At 48.2% G+C, this 26,386-nt stretch overlaps 1 protein-coding gene and 1 long non-coding RNA gene across 2 annotated transcripts; one reads left to right on the top strand and one right to left on the bottom strand.

Annotated features, from left to right (window-relative positions):
• Window positions 1-1,270: 1,270 nt before the first annotated feature.
• Window positions 1,271-15,063, bottom strand: C1RL (complement C1r subcomponent like). The gene is given in 7 exon segments (XM_082742587.1): window positions 1,271-3,580; window positions 5,201-5,275; window positions 5,414-5,509; window positions 7,723-7,912; window positions 14,153-14,381; window positions 14,980-15,033; window positions 15,035-15,063. Coding segments are annotated over 7 exon segments (1,431 nt in total). The 5' UTR covers window positions 15,049-15,063; the 3' UTR covers window positions 1,271-2,807.
• LOC309870419 lies at window positions 14,956-25,358 on the top strand. Its single transcript, XR_014314570.1, has 4 exons — window positions 14,956-15,105; window positions 21,265-21,354; window positions 23,793-24,042; window positions 24,777-25,358. It is a non-coding gene; the product is annotated as an uncharacterized lncRNA (long non-coding RNA).
• Window positions 25,359-26,386: the final 1,028 nt, after the last annotated feature.

Below are 26,386 nucleotides of genomic sequence, written 5' to 3'. Positions count from 1 at the left end.
GGGTTAAGCCGCTGCCTTCGGCTCAGGTCATGATCTCAGGGTCCTGGGATCGAGTCCCACATCGGGCTCTCTGCTCAGCGGGGGGCCTGCTTCCCTTTCTCTCTGTGATCTCTTCCCTTCCTCTCTCCTACTGTGATCTCTCTGTCAAATAAATAAATAAAGTCTTAAAAAAAAAAAAAAAAGAATGGTCGAGGGGAAACTGCAATTAAAAAAAAAAAAAAAAAAGATACCACGTCAACCAAGGTGTGGGGCGTCCCTCCAGTAGGCCTGTATGTCCGAGCTGAGGAAGGAATCTGATGGCAGGGCTGATCCAGGACATAATTCCTGACATGACCCATGACCTTGGCAGGTCAGAAAAGAAAAAACGACGGAGAAGGATAAGAACTTGAGGAGATGAGAAAAAAGGATTTTTTTTTAAAGGTTCTGTTTATTTGTCAGAGAGAGAGAGAGAGAACTCACAAGCCTGGGGAGTGGCAGGTAGAGGGAGAAGCAGGCTCCCCGCTGAGCAAGGAGCCTGATATGGGACTTGATCCCAGAACCCCGGGGTCATGACTTGAGCTGAAGGCAGACGATTAACCAACTGAGTCACCCAGGCATCCCAAGAAGGGGAATCTTGCCTAGAAAATTGCATATTAGCATTTTGACAGCACTGTATGTGTGCATGCGTGTCTTGGGCTCATAGTGGGGGCAGAATGGCAGAGATCACAGGTAAGGAGCAGGTGGTCCAACAAGATTACTCTTAGCTGGAGTTCTCCTGTCAATCACAGGGATTCTGAGTTCTGTCCTCGTACGATACGACATGGCTGCAAGTGACAAACCTGGGCTTCGTCAGCTCGGTCCCAGCCCTGCCTCCCCTCTGCCTGGCCACTCAAAGGAACATTTACTTGCACATTTGTTGTATATACCCTTGATTTACACCAAGGACAGAAAGAAGAAAGAGCCATATGAAGATTACTCCTGCACTGGTTTAAAGACCAGTATCAAAGACATTTTCTACTTTACCATTTATTCCTCTCAGGTTTTGGTTCTGGGGAAAAATGTTTCTCTCTTAAAGTAATGGTAGGTAACCTTATGTGGATAGATCTAGACATCTAGATCCATATAGAGCCATTTGGTATACACTTTTTGCCTTGGCAGGGAGAAACATCATTTTTTCGATAATAAAAACAAAATAAAATGAACACATGCTCATTAAATAAAATTTAGCAAACTTTAGCAACTACAGAAGAATAGGGGAAAAAACAGCCAAAATTATACCACCTAAAACAACTTCATTGAAAAGATTTTATTTATTCATTATTTATTTATTTGACAGAGAGAGAGAGAGAGAGTACAAGCAGGGGGAGCAGCAGGCAGAAGGAGGAGGAGAAGCAGGTTCCCCAACAAGGAGGGAGCTCGACTCAGGGCTCAATCCCAGGATGCCAGAATCATGACCAGAGCTGAAGGCAGATGCTTAACCTACCAAAACATTCAGGTCCCCCAAGATTTATTTATTTTATTTTAGAGAGAGAGAGAAAAAGAGAGAGCAAACACAAGTGGAGGAGCAGAGGGAGAGAGAATCCCAGGCCGACTCCACACTGATCGCAGAGCCCTAGAGGGGGTTCAATCCCACATCCCTGAGATCATGACCTAAGCCAAAACCAGAAGTCAGACACTTAACTGACTGAGCCACCCAGGCGGCCCTTTGGGTGTTTTTAATAGTCTTTTATACTTAGGTTTAAAAATGGTTTAGAAAAATCAAAGTAAAATGCATATATGTATAATTTTAAATCCTGCTGTTTTTCAAAGATCAACTTAACCGTTAACCAGGTAGCTGACTGGACCTTCAATGCTACCAAATTTGCTCTCTTCTGTTTTATGGTATTCGTTTTCTATTTCCATTTGAACAATCGTATTTGACTTATGTCTTTCATGGTAAATCACCTCAAGACCTTATTAAGTGTTATAGAGCTGGTCTTCTCAGGTGGAGCCCAGACCCGGGTGTCTGGCAGTGCTGGGGGGTGTCAGCCCCACCATCCAGCCCAGTGCTGGGCTCAGCTTTGGGTCTAGGGGATGGGGCCAGGTGTTGCCATCTTCACTGAAGCAGGAATTCCCAGGGAGGACCTGTGAGGATGTGGGGATTAGGAAGGGGGAAGCACAGTAGGTCTTGAGGACAATTGCAAGGTACTGCAGTGTCCTGGTAAGCACATGGCCTTGGCAGTTCTGTCCCAGCTGTGGGTTTTGGGAAAGACACTTTATGTCCCTGGGCTTCAGTTTCCTCATTTGTGAAATGTGGGTAATAACACCTCCATGGCAAACTTGCTGTGAGGATTCAATGAAATAACCCGGGAAGCGTCTGGTACGGAGAACACTGAAGGCAAAATGGGCTATTTACTAGAATTGCAGCTAGGAGATTTGGTGGTGGTGAAACCAATAGCTTGAAAGTGTGGAGGCCAACTAGAGGGGCTTGGGAATGTCTCAGAACTGAAAGCAGTTAAAACCACATCACCCATACCCCATTTGAACTGGGGAATGGGAAGGTGACAGTCTCCCAGGAGAGCACAGAAGAAGCCATATCTGCAGGAGATGAAGTTTAAAAGGAAACTGGCTGAGGTGTCCAGTGCTTCCCTGGAAGGAAGGTAGAGGAGGAGAAGGAGGAGGCACTGGGAAGGAGGAGGAGTTCTCTCCCAGCTGGGACAGGGCAGCAGTCACTAGAATAGGGATTCCCTGCTCCCATCCCCATCTCTGAGCTGGTCCTTCCTCCTCACCCTCTCCTGGGGGACAGGGGCAGTCCCCAGTTGAGTGTCCCTGCTCAAGCGCCCCCTGGCTCAGTCCTTCCCGTCCATCACTGCCTTGATCCAGTCCAGGTAGTTGAGCACTTTGGTGTAGAAGCCATAGCCCTTGCCACAGCCCACGCCCCAGGAGACGATGCCCGTGGCCACCCAGCGATGGGCACGCTCATCCCACACCACAAAGACGCCACCGCTGTCCCCCTGGCAGACACTCTGCTGCCTTGTCTCGTCCCCTGCACAGAACATGTTGGCTGAAAACAGCTCAGACCTCTGCCTCTCTCGGAGCCAGGCCCGGCAGGCGGCCCGTGGGGCCACCGGCAGGCTTGTGTATTTCAGCTCGGTGGTTAACCAGCCCCTGTCCACACCGAACCCGCTGACCAAGCCCCACACGCCACTGCGGTAGAGGGCCTTGCGCTCCGGCAGGCAGACCGGGAGCAGGCCGGGGCCCAGCGGCACGCTCCGTTGCAGCTCCAGGAGCGCAATGTCGCCGTCAAAGTTGTGGGACTCCTGCGGCTGGTAGTCCGGGTGCACCACCACGCGGCGCACGGGGTGGCTCCCCAGCCGCAGCATCTCGTCGATGCTCGTGTGGCCCAGGAACACGTCCACGCTCCGGTTCCTCCCGACGAAGACGCCGTCCTTGGGATAGATGGTGTGGGCCGCAGTGAGGATCCACCTGTCGCCCAGCAGGGCCCCGCCCCCGCGGCCGTAGATGTTGGTGAAAGCTTGCCAGGGGAAGTTGCCTGGCTTGGCTTTGGAGGAACCCAGGGCCTCCTGGTTCTTGGCGATGGGGGTGACGGGCCGGCCACAGACTGGGAGAGAAGAGACACGTATAGGTGACATCAGCAGCTGCATCAAGGAGCACTTGTTACAGACCTGCTTCCGAGAAGCGCTCTCCTCCCTGCTTCCTGGACACTATCTTTTTTAAAAAAGAATCTCTCTTATTTTACCTTAGCAATAGGATTAAAAAAAATTAATTCCAGCGTCATTTTTTTTTTTTAAATTCCAGCGTCATTAACACACAGCTTATGTTAGTTTTAAGTACACAATACAGTGATCAGACAGGCCGACACATCACTGAGAAGTGTGCTCTTGGTCCCCTTCCCCTGTGTCCCCCATCCCTCAGACATTTGAAGGCCACTTCTTCAGGCTCTGGTGGGGCCATCCCCAGCAAAATCATGCAGCAAGCAGTTTGTCTGTGTCCTTCCTCCATCGTGGACCTCTCCCACCATCACGTGCTCCCCAGCCCACTCCCTGAAACTGCACCAGCCTGGCCCGAGAGCTTTCTGATGGTCAGGAGCGAGATCTGAGAAGTTCATTCAGATCAAGTTAGAAAGGTGATCTTTGAGAAAAAACAAAACAAAACAAAAAAAGATTTCAAAAACAGTTAACTTGAACACTTGTATCTTGCTGGGGGGAATGTAAAAGGATGAAGCACCAGCAGAAAACAGCCTGGCAAGTACCCAAAAAGTTAAGCCAGCAGGTGTAAGGAGACCTAGTAATTCCTCTTGCGGGGACACAGCCAGGAGAACAGAAAACATGTCCACATGGAAACTCGTACATGAATGGTCATAGCGGCCTTATCCCTAAAAGGCAAAAAGTAGAAGCAGCCCGAATGTCCTTTAATGGATGAATGGATGAACAAGAGGATGGATTAAGGTACATCTGTGGAAAGGAATGGAACCCTGACACGTGCTACAACATGGGTGAGCCTTGAAAACAGGCTGAACGAAAGAAGCCAGACACAAAGGGCCACGTGCTGCCTGATTCCCTTTATAGAAAATGATCAGAAGAGGCAAATCCACAGAGACAGAAAGTAGGTTAGTGGTTGCCGGGAGGGGTGGGTGGGGGGGGTGGGGAGGGGAGAGTCGGAGGTGCTGGGCTTCTTTTTGGGGTGATGGGACTGTTGTGGAATTAGTGGTAATTTGGCACAACCTTGTGAATATACTAAAAATCACCACAGGGTACACTTCAAGGTGGTTAAGATGGTGAATTTTACATTACATAACTTCTATCTTCATAAAAAGTCTTAAGAGCATGGCGAATTTCCTGGCACTGTGGCATGTAGGTAGGGAGGTATTTTGGGGACAGAGAGCTTGTCTGTGTATCCTTAAAGCAGACCGTCCCGAGAGACGGGCTTCTCTTCTTTCTACTGTTCTGACCCTCTTCTCCCTTACGGTCCCCTCTAACGGACTTCATCTATGTTTGTACTCTCTGTTATCTCTTGATTCTGAATAAGGGACAAGACTTTTGCCTCTCCTTTTCTGGGCCTTCTTGGTCCCCTTCTTCTTCTCCACCTTCTGCCTTCATCTCTCCTTCTCTACCTTAAGACTTTCCTTTAACCCTCTGTGTCCCTCTCCCACGGGCCCCACGTACAGCTGAGGTTTCTGTAGAAAGGGGCCACAGGGTTGGCGCTGGAGGTCATTACTCACCAGGTACACAGTGAGGAAGCTCCTCTCTATCTTGTGTCTTCTTCCAGGGGAACTGGGGTGTGCAGGTGAGTGTTCCTGAGGAGTGAAATGAGGGGAGGCAGAGAAACAGGTTCAGAATTGGGAGGTGGGGGTGCTAGGTGCCCAGAGCGCCTTTGGCTTCTTGGTGGGAGTGAGGCAACTACGAACCAGTTTCCCAAGCTGGCAGGGACTCACCTGCTGGCACTGCCTGATAATAGGGCTCCCGGCAGTGGTTCTGGATCTGGGAGGGGTTGTCCTCCTGTGCGCTGATGGGCAGACTGTGGTTCACTCCTGTAGGAAACCAGTTGTCAGGAGGACCCCGAACTGGCAGCCCAGGGACTGATTCTGGCGGGGGGCCATATTTAGAGACTTGCACAGTTTTTCATTTAGAACACGTGAATTAGTTTTCACTGATCAGATCATCAATGATAAAAAATGATTAAAAAAAAAAAAGGAGAACAATTGTGATAAATAGGATATGGGGAAAATGGGGAAACGGGCATTTTCATACATGGCTAGCCAGTACATGTTAGTGAAACCTCTTTGGGAGGAAATGTAGCCATGCCAAAACTTAAATTGCAAATGATTTTTCCCCTAACATTTCCATTTCTAAGAATTTATTTATTCATTTTTTAAAGATTTTTATTTATTTGACAGAGAGAGGGGCAGCAAGAGAGGGAATACAAGCAGGGGGAGTGGAGAGGGAGAAGCAGGCTTCCCACCTAGCAGGACCCTGGGATCATGACCTGAGCCGAAGGCAGAAGCTTAATGACTGAGCCACCCAGGCACCCCCATTTCTAAGAATTTAGCCTCATACACAGGCTCAAAGATGTATATGCAGGGCTACCCATGGCAGGACTGGCTTGTGGCAGCCCAGTATCAATGGAGGACTGCTTAAATACAGTATGCGCATCAATCAAAAGAATACTATAGGGTCCTTAAAAAGAATTGGGCACTCCTAACCACATGAATATGGGATGCTCATTAAGACATATTACTGAGGGACACCTGAGTGGCTCAGTCAGTTAAGTGTTGTCTTCGGCTCAGGTCCTGATCCCACAGTCCTGGGCTGGAGTCCTGACTCAGGCTCCCTGCTCAGCCCGGAATTTGCTTCTTCCTCTCCCTCTCTCTCTATCCCCTCTCCCTGCTTGTGCTCTCTCTCTCTCTCTCTCACTTGCTCTCAAATAAATAAAATCTTTAAAAGAAAGACATATTATTGAGTGAAAAATGCTAGATTTAAGACATTGTGAATATTATGCATGCCCCTCCTTCCCCACCACTCAACAGTGTGTCTATTTGAATGGCACAGAGTGTCTTTGGATATGTACCCAGGAAATGGGCAACAGAGTTGTTTCTGGACTAGAAAGGTAGCCAGGGACTAAGGGCCAGAGATGAGAGGAAGACTTACTTCTTACTCTAATACCATATGATACTATTATTTTTTAAAATTTATCATGTACATGCATTATTTTGTAAAAAAAAAAATCTGAGTTCCCATTTGAAAATCCAGAACTTCACTTAAAAATCTGGACTTTTGGCAGAATGGCTAAAATGAACAAGTCAGGAAATGACAGATGCTGGCGAGGATGTGGAGAAAGGGGAACCCTCCTACACTGTTGGTGGGAATGCAAGCTGGTCCAACCACTCTGGAAAACAGCATGGAGGTTCCTCAAAATGTTGAAAATAGAACTACCCTATGACCCAGCAATTGCACCACTGGGTATTTACCCTAAAGATACAAACGTAGTGATCCAAAGGGGCACGTGCACCCGAATGTTTATAGCAGCAATATTTATAATAGCTAAACTATGGAAAGAACCTAGATGTCCATCAACAGATGAATGGATAAAGAAGATGTGATATATATACACAATGGAATACTATGCAGCCATCAAAAGAAATGAAATCTTGCCATTTGCGATGACGTGGATGGAACTAGAGGGTATCATGCTTAGCGAAATAAGTCAAGCAGAGAAAGACAACTATCATATGATCTCCCTGATATGAGGAAGTGGTGATGCAACATGGGGGCTTAAGGGGTAGGAAAAGAATAAATGAAACAAGATGGGATTGGGAGGGAGACAAACCATAAGTAACTCTTAATCTCACAAAACAAACTGAGGGTTGCTCGGGGGAGGGGGGTTGGGGGAAGGGGGGAAGCACATAGGAGGGTATGTGCTATGGTGAGTGCTGTGAAGTGTGTAAACCTGGTGATTCACATACCTATACCCCAGGGGATAAAAATATATGTTTATAAAAAATAAAAAATTATTTAAAAAAATCTGGACTTTTGGCTTCTCTTGAAAGAGGGGATGATCTGAAAGCATTCGGCCTAGAATCCGCATGGAAACAACTGCTGAGCCACGGTTACCCCTTTAACTGGGCTGCTCAGCAGCGGGAGCACAGCTGAGTGGGGAGGGGCCACTCAAACTTCCATGTGTCCCTTTAGGACCCCAGGGGCCATGGCCCCCGGCAGAGGCTACACACCCATGAGGGACACTCACTCACAGCTTGGTAGAGGGCTAGGAAGCCCTTGTGGAGGTCAGTGGTCCTGTCCTGAGAGGAGGCGGGGGCCCGGAAAGTCAGCCGTAATCGGTTTCCTGGGGATACAAACTCCATCTGACCAGGAGGGCTGCCCAGCGGGGAACCCTGCTGCCCACAGAACCGGCTTGGATCCATCCCGCTGGCTGTGATCTGAAAAGGGAGAGTGGGCAGGCAGGTGTGGGGGTGAACGTGTACCACAGGGTCACATGTTCTAGAAGGTCTGCACACCTCTGGGGTTCAGAAGCTGTTCCTTGGGGAGCTTTCCTCAAGTTGCATCTTGTCCCCTTACTGGTCCCCAGATTTCTTTTATCCATGACCAGATACCTAGCCTATTTCTTTAGCCTACCATAAGTATCTCATAAAGCTCACCCTGGTTACCTACTTTCAAGAAGCTCCTTGGGAACTCCAGGGTTTCTCCAAGCAGTCTGCTGGATTATAGATTCTAAGAAGGCATGAACCACATCTATTTTGCTTACTGCTGACCCTCTGATGCTCCGAATGGTATCTAGAGGATCACAGCCTTGAACTGACAAATACGCCGACCTAAGTCCTTCCCTTCTCACCTCTGCCACCCCCATCGCCTTCCACTTGTCCGAATAATGTTCAGTGGCCAATGTCCGTGAAGCAATAAGACTACACCAAGACTGAGCCCCCTTGGGTTCCTAGCCTTTCCAGTTCTTCTTCTTTTGGAATGTTCCTCCTCTTACCCCAGAAACTGTAAGGGAAGTCCCCCACGCTGTGAAATCTATAGACAAAATGTACACAGTGTGTGTTCCCTGGCTATGTTGCTTCAGTATATCCTTGAAGCTGGTTGTCTCCACTTCTGTTCCTTCTGATTGCCTCACCCCTGCTCAAATCCTTTTATGTGGATTCCCCAACCCAGGCAAGGGCTCCTTGGAAGGAGTTCCATGGCCCATGCTTCACGCCGCATCTCTTCTCTGGGCACACAGCTCACTGGTCAGTGCACCTGATTTCTGACCTTCATATTGACCTACATACCCTCTTTGTTCTCTCGTTCTCCTCAGATCTCAAATTCCTTTAAGGGTCCCTCCAGCTCATGTCTGTCTCCGTGATCATAGTAACCGGGGAGAAGTTGGCACAAAGAAAAGTTTTCCATTACCTGGAATGTCTGGCTTAGGCACGTCTCAATATTTTTCTTTCCTTAGGACATCCCCGCATCTAATGTCCCTATTTAAGAGACCTACCTCTTGGGGGAGAAGCATGTTCCCCTGGGAAACTGTCCTTCATGGACAGACTTGGTTGTTAAATGCTCCAGTTTTCTTCATACCCTTCCCTGTGAGTTGTTGACTAAAACGACTTGGGAGTCTAACTAGCAAAGTAGTACAGAAGCTTGGATTTCATTCGTTCGTTCATTCACCGGGTATTGATTATGTTCTATGTGTGAGACACTGTGCTCGGTGCTGGCGGTACAGACATGAAGAACACACAGATCTGCTACTGAGTGGCCCGCAGGCCGGCGGAGCACACGGACAAGCAAGAACTGAATTGGGCTCCAGGTTCTTAAGTTCTGCATTCGCAGTCTGGGCGATTTGCTCTGGAAGCGGAGAGGAGGGAAGAATCCTCTTCCTGAGCTTGAACTCCCTCCGTGACTGGGCAGTGTAGGGCTAAGATGGAAACTGTCCACGACTGAGAAGAGCAGGGGTCACGGCAGGTGCTCAACAGACACGGGCTGAATTAAATACAGTCCCAACTTCCAGTAAAATCTGAAGCAGTAAACACATGCATTTATCTCCTTTCCCACCTCAAATCCCACCAACACGACAGCAAAGGGACGTGACCCAGGGCAAGAAAGTGAGAGTGCGTGACAGCAGAGGAGGGATGTCAATGTTTTTGAGACGGGACGGAGATGCACAAACAGCAACGGGTCTTTGAAGGTGGAAGCCAACATAAAGCGAGCAGGCTCTCACCACAGAACCTGGGAAAGTTTCAGAAGCTGGGGTAACGAGGCAGCCCCAAGGATGAGGATGAAAGAAGGACTGATGGAATGCCGATGTGGGGGGACCTCAGAACTCTAGGTCCCTTTGCCCACCCTGTGCATCCCACTCATCCCGGCATAAGACCCGGGTGTGAGCCAGACACACGGGACTTGGGGTTCCCCAGCACACTCGACAGGGGAGATGAAGACCAGTGTGGAAAACAGAGGGCTTCGGTAAAAGTCTACGTATCAAATAATGGGATTCCTTCCTCTGCTTGCTGGCCAGAATGTTGGCCACCCTGAGCGGGAGCCCAGAGGATTCTGATCAGAGATGGGCTGTTGCTGAAGAAAATACTTCAGCAAGCTAGTGTTTGGGAGGTCCCCCTACAGCACAAATAATAGGTTACCTTGTTGAGAATTCTGTTGTCAAACCTGTCTCTTCACAAATTTTAAATACTCACACACAGCATCCAGGGCCAGCTGAGTGTTCCACTTTTTTTTTTTTTTTAAAGATTTTATTTATTTGACAGACAGAGATCACAAGTAGGCAGAGAGGCAGGCAGAGAGAAAGAGAGGAGGAAGCAGGTTCCCCACTGAGCAGAGAGCCTGATGTGGGGCTCGATCCCAGGACCCTGGGATCATGAGCAGAGCCAAAGGCAGAGGCTTAACCTACTGAGCCACCCAGGCACCCTGGTGTTTCACTCTTAAATATGACAATGGACAACCAAGGATTCTCAGACATTGTAGGGAAGTTTCTAACGCGATAAGCAGAGATCGAAACGAGTGAACAATAAAAGGGAACCTGGATGAAGAAGAGATAATACAAGGAACAAAAGATACATTTAAAAATAATCCCTGTACAGGGAAGGCTATTGGCTTCACGAAACAAGAACTCTATTCTATATAAAGGTACCTTGAGAAGATAAGAATGAGCTTTTTAGACATGAAAAATACATTAGCAGAAAAAAAAAATTTTTTTTAAAGATTTTATTTATTTACTTGACAGACAGAGATCACAAGCAGGCAGAGAGGCAGGCAGAGAGTGGAGGAAGCAGGCTCCCCGCCGAGCAGAGAGCCCAATGCAGGGCTCTATCCCAGGACACTGGGACCATGACCTGAGCCGAAGACAGAGGCTTTAACCCACTGAGCCACCCAGGTGCCCCGAGCAGAAAAAATTTAATAAAAAGTTCATATTTAAGGGGTGCATGGGTGGCTCAGATAAGAGGCTACCTCCAGCTTAGGTCATGATCCTGGGATCCTGGGATGGAGCCCCATGATGGGCTCCCTGCTCAGTGGGGAGCCTGCTCCTCCCTCTGCCTCTGTCCCTCCCCTTCATCCCTGTTTGTGCTCTCTCTCAAATAAATGAATAAAATCTTTAAAAAAGTTGGTATTTAGGGGCGCCTGGGTGGCTCAGTGGGTTAAAGCCTCTGCCTTCGGCTCGGGTCATGATCTCAGGGTCCTGGGATCCAGCCCCGCATCGGGCTTTCTGCTGGGCAGGGAGCCTGCTTCCTCCTCTCTCTCTGCCTGCCTCTCTGCCTACCCATGCTCTCTCTGTCAAATAAATAAATAAAATCTTAAAAAAAAAAAAAAGTTGGTATTTAAAATGAGGAAACCTCCCAGAAAGTGGAACAAAAAGAGATGGCAAACAGAACAGAATGGAGTAATAAAACTGGAGAACCAGTCGGAATTTACAACAGCTAAATTTACTTTCTCTTTCTATAGAAAGAAAAAATAAAGCAGACATCTGGAACTTGTTTAGAAAATAATACAAGAGCGGTGGGTGGGGGAAATGCGTGAAATAGGGGTTGTATGGAAGTGTTGAATCACACCTGAAACTAATACCACTGTCTCTTAGCTAACCTGAGTTTATTTATTTTAAAGATTTATTTATTTATTTATTTGACAGAGATCACAAGTAGGCAGAATAGCAGGCAGAGAGAAAGAGAGGGAAGCAGGCTCCCTACTGAGCAGAGAGCCCGATGTGGGGCTCCATCCCAGGACCCTGAGATCATGACCTGAGCTGAAGGCAGAGGCTTAACCCACTGAGCCACCCAGGCGCCCCTAACCTGAATTTAAATAAAAACTTAAAAAAATGAGTAAGTGAGGGGAAGAAAAGAACAGCATAAGTAATGTAATCAATAATATTATAATAACATTGTATGGTGACAGATGGTGACTACACTCATCGGGGTAAGCACTGAGCAACGTATAGAATTGTGTTTTCAATATGTTGCACAACTGAAACTAAGGGAACATAGTATGACAACTACACTTCAGTAAAATAAAATAAAAAATTAAGATAAAAATAAATAGACATAGGCTCAGAAGCCTAAAAATAAATAAATAAATAAATAAATAAATAAATAAATAAAAGTACATTCCCAGAGTTGAGGACTAGGGCGCCTGGGTGGCTCAGTGGGTTAAGCCGCTGCCTTCGGCTCGGGTCATGATCTCAGGGTCCTGGGATCGAGTCCTGTATCGGGCTCTCTGCTCGGCTCGGCTCTCTCTCTCTGCCTCTCTGCCTACTTGTGATTTCTCTCTGTCAAATTAAAAAGTCTCTAGACTGGGGATGCCTGGGTGGCTCAGTGGGTGAATTATCTGCCTTCAGTCCACCCCTGCCTCCATGCTTTCTCTCTCTCTCTCTCAAATAATAAATAAAATCTTTAAAAAAGTCTCTAGATTTTAAAAAAAACCCTGTATACAATGAGGACAAAAAGACTCGCGTCAAGGCACATCACAATGGGAACTTAGAATACTGACAATAAGAAAAACGTCCCAAAAGTTCTAAAGAGAAAAAAACAAAGGACCAGGAATCATATGTGTACCAGGCTTAACAACACTAGAGCAAGCAGACCATCTCATCAAAATTCTGAGAGAAAATGGCTTGTAACCCAGACTGCGTCCCAAATTCACTATCTACCAACTGTGATGGTCGAACCAAGGCACTCAGGGACTGTGAGATCCTTTACAACTTACTCCCTCACGCTCTTTCTGGAGGGGAATGTATTCCTCCAAAATGAGGGCCTAAACTGGGAAAGAGAATGGTACGGGGTTCGGTACAGCACAGGACAGGTACAGGAAATGCCCAGAAGGAGGGAGGAGGGGACTTCCAGAACGCATGAGGCTCTGGAGAGCAAGGAACTCAGACTGAGGAGATAAATCATCACAAGATCTTCAGGTGGGATGTCACCAATACAAAGCAGGACCAAGCGATTGAGATCTGTTGTTGATTCCATAGAGAGGAGATTTACTCTCTGGCTAAGAGTCTGGGGAGCTTAGTTACAGACAGAACTAAGCAAACTAAAAATCAAAACAAAAACAGAAAATCCAAAAAACTCCATGTGATTACTGACTCCCGGGAGACCCAAAAGCCAGAGAAAGAAGGACATATAATTACTGTACACCATGTGCTCAGAAGGGAGTATTTTCGGGGCGCTTGGGTGGCTCAGTGAGTTAAGCCTCTGCCTTCAGCTCTGGTCATGATCTCGGGGTCTTGGAATCAAGCCCCGCATCAGGGTCTCTGCTCAGCAGGGAGCCTGCTTCACCCCCTCTCTCTGCCTGCCTGTCTACTTGTGATCTCTGTCTGTCAAATAAATAAACAATAAAAAAAATCTTAAAAAAAAAAAGAAGGGAGTATTTTAAAGTCATGAAAATATAAATAACTAAAAATGCTAATAAGACTAGCTTAGGGGGATGGGGTGGGGAAGTGCACTGAAGGTCTAAGAGAGGTAAAGAGAGTCCTCATCTTCTAGAGTTGGAAATTAAGTGATCAGATGCAAAAAGTAACACAATAAGCAATTATTTATATACATAGAAGCAAGTGCCAGATGGAGCAGCTCCAGGCTTCCCAGGCGCTGCCACTGGTAAAGGCACTGTGGCTGGAGAGAAGGCTGGAGACTGCTGTTTTCATCATAAGCCTTGTTGTATACTCATTTTTCCCCAAGAACTCTGTGCATGGTTTATTTTGCTATGAAGGAAATTTAACACAAAAGAGAATGCAAAGTGCTGTTTTTAAAGGGTCCCTATCCTGCAACTTGAACGGTCACCTAAGCTTTCGCTATTACTTAGGCCCAGCTTCCTGATCAGACAGAGCCTGCACTCCACAGACACTTGGTGGATCTTTACTGACTGATGTATGAGTCCTTGCTCTTTGACACCAGGGTTTTGCAGTATGTGTGTGTGTCCCTCCGAATGACTTCCAAAGGCAGAGACTGCCCCGCCGCCCTCTGTCTTGCTCTGTGGAACCCAGATGGCTGCCTGGGCACAGGCAGTGCTGCTGGTGTAAGGCAGCGGCCTGGCTGAGACCCCAGCCTCCCAGCTAAGCCGCCTGTGGCCCTGATTTAGGCTTTTCATCCATCCTTTGCCATTCAGGGTACAGCCACATCCCCTTGCCTCCGGGCTCCAGGCCAGGAGGCTCCCACCCGAGTCCCTTCAGAACCCCCACCGAAGCTCACTGTGACAGAGTCCTGCTCACAGTCCTGGGATGGCTCCAGGTCGAAGTCCTGGAACACAAGCCTCACGGCAAAGCCCTCTGGAGCCTCGATGTCAGTGGTGCTCTCTTGGCCTCTGAGATAGGGCTCTGGATACCCGGGCGATGTCAGCTGCTGGGGTAGCTGCTGGGCCAAGAGCACGGAGCCCTGCGTGGGGCAAGCCTGGAGGACTCCCCAGAGGAGTAGCCACCACCTGTGAGGGGGCAAGAGTGAGCTATGGCCACATGCATATGGCCTGAGGCCTGTGGAAATATGAGGGGCAGGGGCAGGTGAAGCTGGGAAATAGAGAGGCCCTGCAAAGGCATTCGCAGCTGTGGCCTCTGCCCTTGAGGCCTGGGCACCTGCAGGCTCCTCCCTTAGGGTCCCTCACCCCAATTCCTGCAGCCTCCTAGCCAGCTGGAGCATGGACTGTGAGTTTCCCACCATTGCTCATGTCCCTGGACAGTCTTGATCAAAGCAGGGGGCTGCTTTCTGCTTCGGCAAGTCCCATTCCCACCCTGGGACCTGGGGGAGCCGTGGTGGTGGGAGGGAGGGGAATTTAAATACCGTCGTTCTCCTAGCTTGGACCAGGGAGTCTGACCAACTCCAGGGAAGGCTGCTGGTGGCTACAGGCAACTTTCCAGTTCCCCTTGCAGGGACTGGTTCCGTGTGTGTGTGTGTGTGTGTGTGTGTGTGTGTCCGCACGCATGTGGTGCGGGTGAGTGCGCGGGTACGTACGCAGGTTCCTGGGTCCCACCTTCCCCTCTCCCGCCATTGTCCTCTCCTCCAGGGCGTTCCGTGGGCACACTCACATCTTGCCTGGGCAGCTTGTGGAGTGGGGGCTTCTCCAGTGGTCATTTCCCCACTCTGAGACCAGGCATCTGGAATTGGACATCTGGGACCAGCAAGAGGACGTGGCCCACGCCAGGGAACAGGAGGTGGGGCTGGGAAAAGACCTGCTGGGGGAGGAGGGAGAAGTTACTGGAAATGAGTTAAGTAATTGTCCAGTTCCCTTTTCCTAATTCTCTGGGTTGAGCGCCACCTGCTGTCTGATTCAGGAATAGTTTGCCCGCCACAATTTAGAGGAAAACCACCTCCCAACCCCATTTGCCCTCAGAAAATACCAGGGGGAACGGAAGGCACCAAGTCATGACTGTTTTGTACAGTTCACAGCTGATTTTTCCCTCATGCATGTATCACATGGTAGGGGTGGGTCCCTCTGCGTAAAGGCTTTCACCTTAATGGGCCATACCTTTCCCTCCATGACCTTACCATTCATTGATGTTAGGGGACTGCGTCTTGTAGAAATTGAAGTTTGTGATCCATGACCTTGAGCTGCTCCGTCTTCCTCTCTCAGCATGGGTGAGGGCATTTGCTTAGGTAGTCTTTGAATCCTGCCCACAGCCCCTGTCAGTTCCAGACTCAAACTTCTTTAGACATATACTAGAGGCCACGGCAGGGGACAGAGCCCGCTCTCATTGTTCCCCCAGGAGAGACACTCACCCATAGCTTGCTAATGGTTGCAAAGCCCTTGTGGAGGCACAGGGTTCTGTCCTCAAAGGAGGCAGGTATGTGGAAAGTGAGCAACAGCCTGCTCCCTGAGGACACGCACTCCCTCTGACCTGGGACACCAGCTCTGAGCAGCACCCCCAACCCCGGGCAGCGATGTGAAATGGAAGGGGGGTGGGGGGGAAAGCAGGCAGATGCAGGGCGAATCCTTGTTAGCTGGCCCAGGGTCACGTCCTGTCGTGGACTCCAGCTCCATCTAGAAGTTTTGTGCACGTCCGGGGCTCAGAGTTATAGCACGTGATGTCTTTGTGGAATGGCTGTCTCCCGGTTCTGCTCATTGCAAAGGCTGCCGTGTGCTGAGAAGGGCTCCTCAGCCACTCCAGAGCTCTTGGTCTACTCTTCGTTTAAGAGGCTCTCCGGAAACCCTTAGAGACACTCCAGGCCAGCTCGCAGGCTCCATTAAGACCGGGACTATGGCTCCTTGGCTCGCCACCATGGATGCCTAACACGGTGCCTAGTCCATGGACGTGACCTCGAAACATGCATGGTTGAGTCTTGACCATATGGGTATAAAGTCTCTTAGTTGGCTTCTTCCCTTGCCCTCTCACACTGACCCTCAAACACCCCTTCTTCTGGTGCCTCTATCACTTTGCTAAATACTCCTCTGCTACCCTTCTCTGGGACCCAACTTTTCCTGCTTCCCCTTCTTCTGCAGGATACCTCCTCTACCCCACACAGGCAACAAAACACGTAGGCTTGTAGCACAGCTATCTAGTAACAGAGCGAGAAAAATCTAAAGATACAAACTACTAAAAATGGTATACTCCCATAATATTGTATAATCCTGTAATGGCAATAAACAGCTCCTTCCACGCTCTCCCTGGGTCACCCACGTGACCAGGCTCCTTCTGAAGCATATCTCTGGGTTCCATTCAGTCCCAGAGCATCCTGCCTCCATCCTTAGTCCCAGAGAGAGCTTGGTGGGCAATCCCTCTCACCCACATTCCAGAAGTAACCTCTCCTCTGGGCCCCCACACTGCTCAGGTCCCTGGTCATATGTTCTCCTCCTTCTGTGACTTCTTCCTTTATTTGTCCCTCACCCCCGCTGCTTTCCTCCTCCTCCTGGATTGAAGCTTTAGCTCCGACAGCTTCCTCTCCTCTGAGCCTCGTGTCATCCCATCTTCCTGGAGACCCTCTGGCTTGAGAAGGCAGCTTCCTACTGAACTTGAGAATGTTTTCTAAAAAAGATTTTATTTATTTATTTGACAAAGAGAGGAAGAAGGAGTGAAAGGACACAAGCGGGGTTGCCGCAGAGGGAGAGGGAGAAGCAGGCTCTCCTCTGAGCAGGGAGCCGGATGCAGGACTGGATCCCAGGACCCTGAGATCATGGCTTGAGCCCAAGACACATGCTAAACTGACTGAGCCACTCAGGTGCCCCTGAAATTGAGAATTTTTATTGGCTCTCGAGTAATAGGGGTACAGTAGAGATGGTGACCCCAAATATCATGATCAGGACATCTGTCCTCCATCACCCTTAGGGTAGGGCTGTTATGGGCCACACATTCCAAGTCCCCTCAAGTTCACTTTACTTGGAGTTATGCTGCTTCCCCTCTTCCTTTTCTAGCTCTTCCCACTGGGCTGATTCCCAGCTTTCCTGGTAGATCACAGGGCAAGGACTCCCCCTGTTCATTCACACACTCTTAAACTCTTTGAAAAAGACAAACAGAAGAATGAGATTTTACTTTTATGCTTGAAAGGACAAGGCAGTCCCAAAGGAATTCTTCTGGTCTAACAAACAAACAAGAATCTCCTAACTCTCTATGCCTCTTCCAAATCAAAGAGGTTAATTTAAATATCATTTTCAGGGGTGCCTGGGTGGCTCAGTCAGTTAAGTATCCGGCTCTTGGTTTCAGCTCAGATCATGATCTCATGGTCGTAAAATGGAGCGCCATCTCCACCTCCATGCTGGGCATGGAGACTGCTTGGGAGTCTCTCTCTCCCTCTGCTTCTCCCCCTGCTTCTGCACTCTCTCTATAGAAAAAATAAATAAATGAAATACTGTTTTCAGACAAATAAGTAATCAATGGCCAGCTGGGGCTGCAGACTTTCAAGGTTTATAAATTACATTGTATCGGTCATATAGCCACCTTCTCGGATGTCTGCGTGGCTTAGAAGATTCCTTTGTGCAAATTACACTTCTAAAGATGATATAAATATAACGCAGAACAGGATTACATATTTTCACACCAGTGGGACTGAATGTTCTTGATTTACCACTTTATCAGCATCAACTCTATGAAGCAGAATCGTGTCTGATTTTCTGCAACTCTAGGAGAAGAGGGAATATGTTCTCGTCTTGCTAAGATTTATCTGGTGAGCATTTAGGGGGCTTGCTTTTTAAAACCGAGCACCAGAATTTCACTTTAGGGCATTTGGGGTGGGGGGGGAAGGCAGGACTGAGAAGCTTAAAATGTGCAAAAGAGAAAGTTAACAAATGGAAAATGAGACACATTCTGGTTTTCATCTATAATTGGGAGACAGGTGCATTTATTCCAGGGCAAGGGCCAGGCAACGGGGCTGTGGCTGGGGAAGGCTCTGGAACGAGGCAGAAGAATATAGTAATTCCCAGCATGACGTTTTCAAAATCTCTAGGATAGACAGCCTTGCCATCTGGCTCAGGAATAGCTAAAATATTGGAGACAGTTTTTTACCCCAGTTGAGGGTGGATATCTTTGAGATCAAGAAGACCTCAGGGGTGCCTGGGTGGATCAGTTGGTTAAGCAGCTGCTTTCAGCTCAGGTTGTGATCTCAAGGTCTTGGGATCGAGTCCTGCATCAGGCTTCTGCTCAGCAGGGAGCCTGCTTCTCCTATCCTTCTGCCTGCCACTCTGCTACTTGTGGTATCTCTCTGTTAAATAAATAAATAAAATCTTAAAAATGAAAGAAAGAAAGAAAGAAAGATGCCTCTTACCCACCTACACCCAGACTCAACTTGAAGAAGCTGAAGGAAAGTTCGGTGGGGGTCCTGCCACTTGCTCATTTTTTAAAAAGTTCTCTATTTCAAAGACTCTATTTCTTTATACTCCCAGTTCTCTATTAATCACTCTCCAGACTGTGGTTGTCTCTATCCACGCCCTTCCTTTCCAGACCGGGCGCTCTGGGGTGAGGAGTGATGGCACGTGGAAGCCCCAGGACACGCACTGCCTCATAGTGGTGAGAGGAAGGCTCTGGTGAGAGGGAGTAGAATTCACCTCCGTGGACCCCTCCTTGGTTCCTGGCCTGCCCTCCTCCACCCTGCCTTGACTTGGCGATCTTGAGGTACAGCTGCTGTCTCAGGTCCTGCCTGCTCATTGGATGTCAGAGCCTGTGAGATGGCTGACTGTGGTCTGCCTGGCATGTGGAGGAAAGCATGAGGGCCCCTAGGAGTCCAGGTTGGGCCACTTGGTGCGGATGGTAGCAGAGGGAGGAGCAAGAGGAGCCCCAGAAGAGGAAGCCTTCTACTGCCCCCTGCAGGCGAAAAGCTAGGACCTACAGGGCCTGCCCAGGAACAAGAGAGACCCTGGCAGGAGCCCCCAGGGATCTGCCCTCGGAGGAAGCGGCACTGAACCAGACACTGGATCACAAGTCTTAGGGGCTGAGTATTGTGTTCTTTGTCTCTGATGTTCTTTGTCATATTCTTTTGATCATGCTTCACTATGGCTTCTCCATCACATGCCCACCTGACCACCCATCAGCCCTGAAAACACTGGCTACTTTTGCATTTATTTTCACCCACCCTGATTCACTCTATTCAAAGAAATTCTCCCTGAGGAGGTCTGATGGCCCTAATAAGGTTGCTAGTGCTTTACCCACGAGGACACTAACCCCTTCTCTCTTTGTAGCTTTGGTGGCCTAACTGTACCCAAACCTCCAGAACACTCTATAGGGTCATCTATTGGAAGAGCATGTTTCTTAGTTTGGTTGGAAGAGTCCCAGTTCACGCTGGTTGTCCTGGTGTAATTATTACTAATGTCCTCCTTCCCTTTCACAAGAGTCCTGGTTTAGACAATAAGCTGTCTGGTCATCAGTGGGCAAGATGCTTTGCAACTTCTTCACTATGGTGACCCTGCTGCATGAGACCTCCCTGAACCCAGCCCCACTCACTGTCACTTGTCACTGTGACCACTATCCCAGTCTGAGCCCTTAGTGCCCAGAGCCCTTTCTGGAAACTCTGTGCCCGCTACATCAGTTAGCATGCTTTCGTGGGCAACACGATACCCCTCTGAAATCACACGGAGGATACGTGCTCACCAACATACCTCTGCTCCCCACCGAAATCAGAGCCTCCCTTCGCTTTAATACTTAAAAAAATATCATCTTCAGGTATTCAGGTCTGATAGATGGGAGGGGATGGCTTTGTCCCAAAGTTCTCAGGTCTGACTACTAAACCCTCTCTCCTTATTTTTAAAGATTTTATTTACTTATTTGAGAGAGAGTACGAGAGGGAGGAGGTCAGAGTGAGAAGCAGAGGGAGCTGATGGGGACTTGATTCTGGGACTCCAAGATCATGATCTAAGCCAAAGGCAGTCACTTAACCAACTCAGCCACCCAGCCACCCATCTGTCTACCAACCCCTAAGAACTCATCACGAGAAAGAGACTGGGAATATCCCCCAAATAACCCTCCTGCTTTTACCCTGCCAGAGAGGCTGGAAGAAGGGCAGGAGGAGTCCTCAAAACAGGAAAAAAAAATAATGATTGTGCAAGAGATTTTCAGTATGTTTGGTGTGAGGAAAACCACTGTGGTGGAGTAGTATTGTGCTTCACTCTGCCTCTCCGCAGCAGTGTAGACCGTCTTGTCGAAAACTGTCATCATCAGAGAGTGGGGGTTTTGAAGCTGAGAACTTTCCCCCACAGATTGCTCAGTGAAAGCATTCATTTGGAAGTTGGATTGTTCTAGAGGGAATTCCTCATATGGGTTGGAAACTGTCTCAACTCCTTTTTGTCCCAGGCCTAAGAAGAACTTACCATTCAGACCCCGAAACATGCACATGTAGACACATTCATTTATTCAACCAATAGTTCTTGAATGTTACTATGTACCAGGTGTTCCATTGTATGTGGGCTGTATGGAAATTCTTATACTGCATTTGGTCCTACATTCTAGACACACACACACACACACACACACACACACACACACACACACACGTGCGCACACGCATGCTCACACACAGACATCTTTCACAGAAGATTCCATTGTTTCTTCCGTTTTGCATCTTGTACTATGACTCCTCACAAATGTGCCAAGTACAGACCCAAACCGGGTATGTTCTGGAACTTTGTTTTTTCCAGGCTGAAAAGGTTTGGGAGAGCTATGCTTCATGGCTGTCAGGGGATGGCAAGAGAGAGAGGGTCAAAACAGACACAATTTCCCAGGTGCAGGCCTGTTATCAAGTCTGCCCACCTTCATACACCTACACCTACCACACCTGGGAATGATCTGCCTCATCCATCTTTTGAGAACCAGCCACCCCCGCCCCGCCCCGGCCGGGGTTTCTCCCCTTTCCTGGGAGCACTGAAACTTGCCCTCTTATGTAATAACTCTTAGGGTCACATGGAGCATCTGGGAGACGGGAGACACATCCACAGGGCTGAACAACGGTCCCCGTCTGTGAGCCATCTGGTGGGAAGAAACCAGGTAAGGCTCCAGTCGGAGCTGGGGCTTCATCCCTCGCTTCCCTTTAGAGCCTCCTTCCCTCCTCCATGATAGTCTATAATGGGCAGCATCAGACTCTGCTCCTCAGCTTGTTCTCCCTTCTAAGACGGGCCCATTCTGGAGGTTAGCACTTCTGAGAAGACTTTCATAGAGATGCTCTGGAGGACAGGAGGAGAAAGGTCTTAAAAGAGAACTCCAAGGCAGACCGGGTGACCAACTGTTCTGACTTGCCTGAGACTGAGGGCTTGCCTGGGATGTGGACCCTTCAGTTTTAAAACTAGGCAAGTTCTGGGGGCACCTGGACAATCTCTCCTAGTGGAGTTCAAGAGCTGGGTGGAGGCTGGGTGGGAAGAGGCATGGCCATACAGCTTCTGGTGTCTTGAGCAGCCTGGAGCCTGGACATGGACACTGTTCAGAAGAATCTAACACTTCGAATATGAAGGCCTGCCCTCGTCCCACATAGGTGACATGGCTGCAGTGAGTGTTGTGGGTCAGGGGACAAAGACTCCAGGGACTTGGGGTAGAGCAGGAGGCTGGTGGCTCTCTGTGCAGCTGGTTGTCACAGGCCTGTGTGGGGCTGGGGCTGAGTAGCTGGGTGGCCTCTGTAGTTTGTCGCCTGGCAGGAAAAGCAGAAGTGGCTACCCACACAATTATGACATCAACGCAGATACAGGGCTCCTCAGGGCTGGCACTGTGTTGAATGGTACCCTTGTCCACATCTGGGAGTGGGGACATAGGAAGAATGCCAGGAGTTGATGACCTGGGCTCTGGAGCCTTGGGGAGAGGAGCGTGTCTGCAAAGAGCTAACACTCTTCTTAATATTATTATCATGAGGTCTGCCTGGGTGGCTCAGTTGTTAAGCATCTGCCTTCAGCTCAGGTCATGATCTCAAGGTCCTGGAATGGAACCCCCATCCTGGTCTGGGCTCCCTGCTCAGCAGGGGGTCTACTTTTCCCTCTCCCTCTGCTCCTCCCCCCAGCTTGTGTGGTCTCTCGCTTCCAAATAATAAAAAAATAAAATCTTTAAAAAGTTTTTGAACTACTGCTTTCTCAAGCTAGTCTGCAGTTTGAGTTAAGCCAAGCTAACTACCTACTTGAAAAAAAAATCAATACATTTTGGAGGAAGAACACAGAGTCCATCATCTTTATAATGTACCTCCAGTTGTGTCCAGGATACAGTCCAAAATTACTCCAGATATGAAGAAACAGGAAATGCAAACCACACTCAAGAGAAAAGACAACAGAGATGTCCCCCGAGATGACCTGGATGTTGGAATCTGTGCACAAGGATTTGGCATGCAAAGACGCAAGGAAGAATATGCCTATGTTAAAGGAAAAAGGAAACATAAGCAGAGAAATAAAAATGTTTAAAAAGAACCAAATGTAAATATTGGAATTCAAAGATGCACTACATGAAATTTAAAAAAGATCTCTGGAGGTGCTTAATAGAAGCATGGAGATGGCGGAAGAAAGAGTCCATGAACTTGCAGATAGGTAAATAGAAATTATCGAATCTGAAGATCAGAAGGAAACAAAAATTATTTTATTTTATTATTCCTAGTTTTTTTAAAAAAATATTTTATTTACTTGTCAGAATGAGAGAGAGAGACAGAGAGAGTGAGAGCGAGCACAGGCAGAGAGAGTAGCAGGCAGATGCAGAGGGAGAAGCAGGCTCCTTGCGAGCAAGGAGGCGGATGTAGGACTCCAACCTAGGACGCTGGGATCATGACCTGAGCTGAAGGCAGCTGCTTAACCAACTGAGCCACCCAGGCATTCCTGTTTTATTTTATTATTATTTTTTTTTAAGATTATTTATTTATTTGATAGACAGAGATCACAAATAGGCAGAGAGGCAGGCAGAGAGAGGAAGGGAAGCAGGCTTCCTGCTGAGCAGAGAGCCCTATTCCGGGCTCCATCCCAGGACCCTGGGATCATGGCCTAAGCTGAAGGCAGAGACTTTAACCCACTGAGCCACCCAGGTGCCCCCAGAAGGAAAAAATTTTAAAGATGAGCAGAAACTCAGGGATCTGTGGGACAACACACACACACACACACACACACACACACACACACTAAACCCAAACCCTCTAATACATGTGTTCTTGATTTTCAGAAGGAGAGGAGAGAGAGAATGAGGCAGAAAAAATATTCAAAGAAATATGCTGGAAATTTCCCACCTTTGGTGAAAAACAAACATTTTTAGGTTCAGGAAGCTCGGTAAACTCAAAGCAGAATGGAAAAACAGCCACAACCACAACTACAACAGCCACAGTCACAACAACAAAAGCACATCCCAGCCAATAACAGTCAAAGTGCTACAAACCAAAAGTAAAGAGAAAATCTTGAAAGCGCCCAGAGGAAAAGGGCACACTGCACACAGAGAAAACATTCTCGATGTCACTGTTTTCTAATTCCAAACAGGGCAGACTGGAAGACAGTGCAACGTCTTTAAAAATTCTGGAGGAAACGAAATCGTCAACTCAGAATTGTTTTTCCAGTGAAAATATTCTTCCAGAATGAAGATGAAATAAAACTGATTCTCAGATCAGAGAAAACTGGGAGACTTTGCTGACCTGCACGATGAGAAATGCTAAAGGGAGTGTCCGGGCTGGGAGGCAAGGAGCCGGGGGTGGACGACAGAGCTGCAGGGAGCAGTGAAGAGACTTATATGGTAAGTTTGTAGCTAAATAGAAAATCTGGCTTTTCATTTTACATAAAAAAGGCATACCTGTTCTAAGCAAACATTGTAACTAGGGATCGTGGGGCTTATAACATAGGTAGATGTACATACATGAAAACCACCGCATGGTGGAGAGCGGTGGACCCCTACAGTTCTGGGGTTCTTCAGTATTTCCTCTAAGGAGATGGGAAAACTAAGATGGGGAGAAGAAATTCTCTCCAGGGTGGTGGCTCGAAGCGTGTGTCCTGGCAAGCCCTGGGGGTCCCTGAGATCCTTTCAGTGGGGGGTTGGGGAGGGGTAGTGAGGTCAAAATTAATTTTACAATAATACCCAGGTATTATTTGCTTTTTTCTCTTTCTCTCATGAGAGAACCACAGAGTTAGCAGAGGCCACATGTGGTGTGGTAAGATCATCCCCTGACGTGTATTTGTGAATTCTTATATTTTAAGATGTTCACTGTTTTAATTTTTAATACGGTGACTATGAATAGATATATCCAGATAAACAAAAGCTCTTTGAGGGTCTCAGTTTGTAAGGGGAATAAGTTTGAGAAAAGCTGTCTTAAAGCAACCACTAGAAATACTACACAATAAATATAATACACTGAATACAATATGATAAAGCACAATATAGTAATTAAAAAAAAAGAATAGCAAAGAAGTAGAACTACAAAGCCAATCTATCAATTAAATTGAAATGGAATTCTGAACTGGCTTAATTTGCAGGACTGTTTCGAACAGGGTGACCTATAGAAATCGTCCTGGTTGGCCTGGGACTGAGCCGTTTCCTGGGACACAGGACTTTCACGACTAAAACTGGTTCAGCCCCACGCAAACTGGGACAATTAGTTATTTCTAGTCCTACAAGCAACTACTTTGTCCACCTTTCCCTTCGCCAAACATGAGCCCCTGAAGAGCAAAACCCTCATCTGTGCTGTGTGTGGGCCCCCGACAGATGAGAGGACCGGATGAAGGAGGGAAAGGAAGCAAGCTGTGAATTATAAGTACACCACGTTCACAGAAATAGAAAACATCCATGAGAACAATTGGAAATGAAGGTGACCGTCTTAGAGCAGAGGGATGTGGGTGATTTAAAAACGGTTTCTCTGGGGGCGCCTGGGTGGCTCAGTCTTTTAAGCATCTGCCTTCAGCTCAGGTCATGATCCCGGGGTGCTGGAATCGAGGCCCCACATCGGACTGCTTGCTCAGCGGGGGGCCTGCTTCTCCCTCTCTCACTCCCCTTGCTTGTGTTCCTTCTCTCGCTGTGCCTCTCTCTCTGACAAATAAATAAATAAAATCTTAAAAAAACCCCACCAAAATGGTTTCTCTGTTTAGTGAAATTTGTTTAATGTTATTAAATTAGTTTAATAATTATGAAATAAATGTGTTTAGAGTCATAAGTGTGTCCAGGCAGCTCTTTCTAAGCCAGACAAGATCAGAAGGGTGAGGCCGTGGATCCTGAAGATGGTGCTGGACCCTGGCTCTGGGTGCACGTTTAATCTGCATGATTAATGAAGAAGGACTTTGTGTCCTTTGATAAAAACTCAGGCCAGGTACAGATCCTTTCAGCCTTGAGGGGCTTCTACCTAAAGACAAGCTGAGAGCCCGCTGTCCCGTCTCCCTGCTGTGTCTCTGATTCTCACACCTTCTGCACGTGCTTCTGGGTCCATTGTATTTTGTCTCTCACTAACCAAGGAGAGGCAGAGGGCGGAAGCAGAGAGGGGCATAGTCTCTGAAGTCATGAAAGGGCTGAAAGGAAGCAGAGGGAGTACATGTTATGAGTGCAGGAATGTAGGAGAACATTTTCAGTTTGGATTTTTAGTTTTAGTTTTAAATTTTGAAATTCCTGTTGGTGCTGCCACCTGCTGTCCTGCATTGGGATAGGCCTAGGAGGAACAGGGCGGGCTTTTCCAACCAGGGAGGTTTTCCTGCGGCCTCCATTAGACCCCAGCATTTGGAGAGGAGTTTGCTCTTTCTTGGAATCCAAATGGCCATGGCAGACCCTGGGTTGGCAGCGGGGCGGGGGGGGGGCAGTTTCCTGTCTTTAGACACCTTGCCCTGGGCCAGGACACATTGGGGCTTTCATGCCCTCTATCAGGTAAGGAGAGAGGTACAGGAAATGTGTGGAGATCGGAGGGGCTGAGGAGGCCAGGGTCAGCTGGACTGAGATCCTGGGCTTCCGTTCCTAACGGACACCAGAGCTGTGGGTAGGGATGCCAGGGTGGCTCAGTTGGTTAAACGTCTGCCTTCAGCTCAGGTCATGATCCTGGGGTCGTGGGATTGAGTCCCACGTCGGGCTCCCTGCTTAGCTCCCTGCTTAGCTCCCTGCTTCTCCC

The sequence above is a fragment of the Mustela nivalis genome (assembly GCF_964662115.1).
Source record: "Mustela nivalis genome assembly, chromosome: 7".
Lineage (NCBI taxonomy): Eukaryota > Metazoa > Chordata > Mammalia > Carnivora > Mustelidae > Mustela > Mustela nivalis.
The sequence above is the reverse complement of the archived record's forward strand: the minus strand, read 5'-3'. Positions and strand labels throughout refer to the sequence as shown.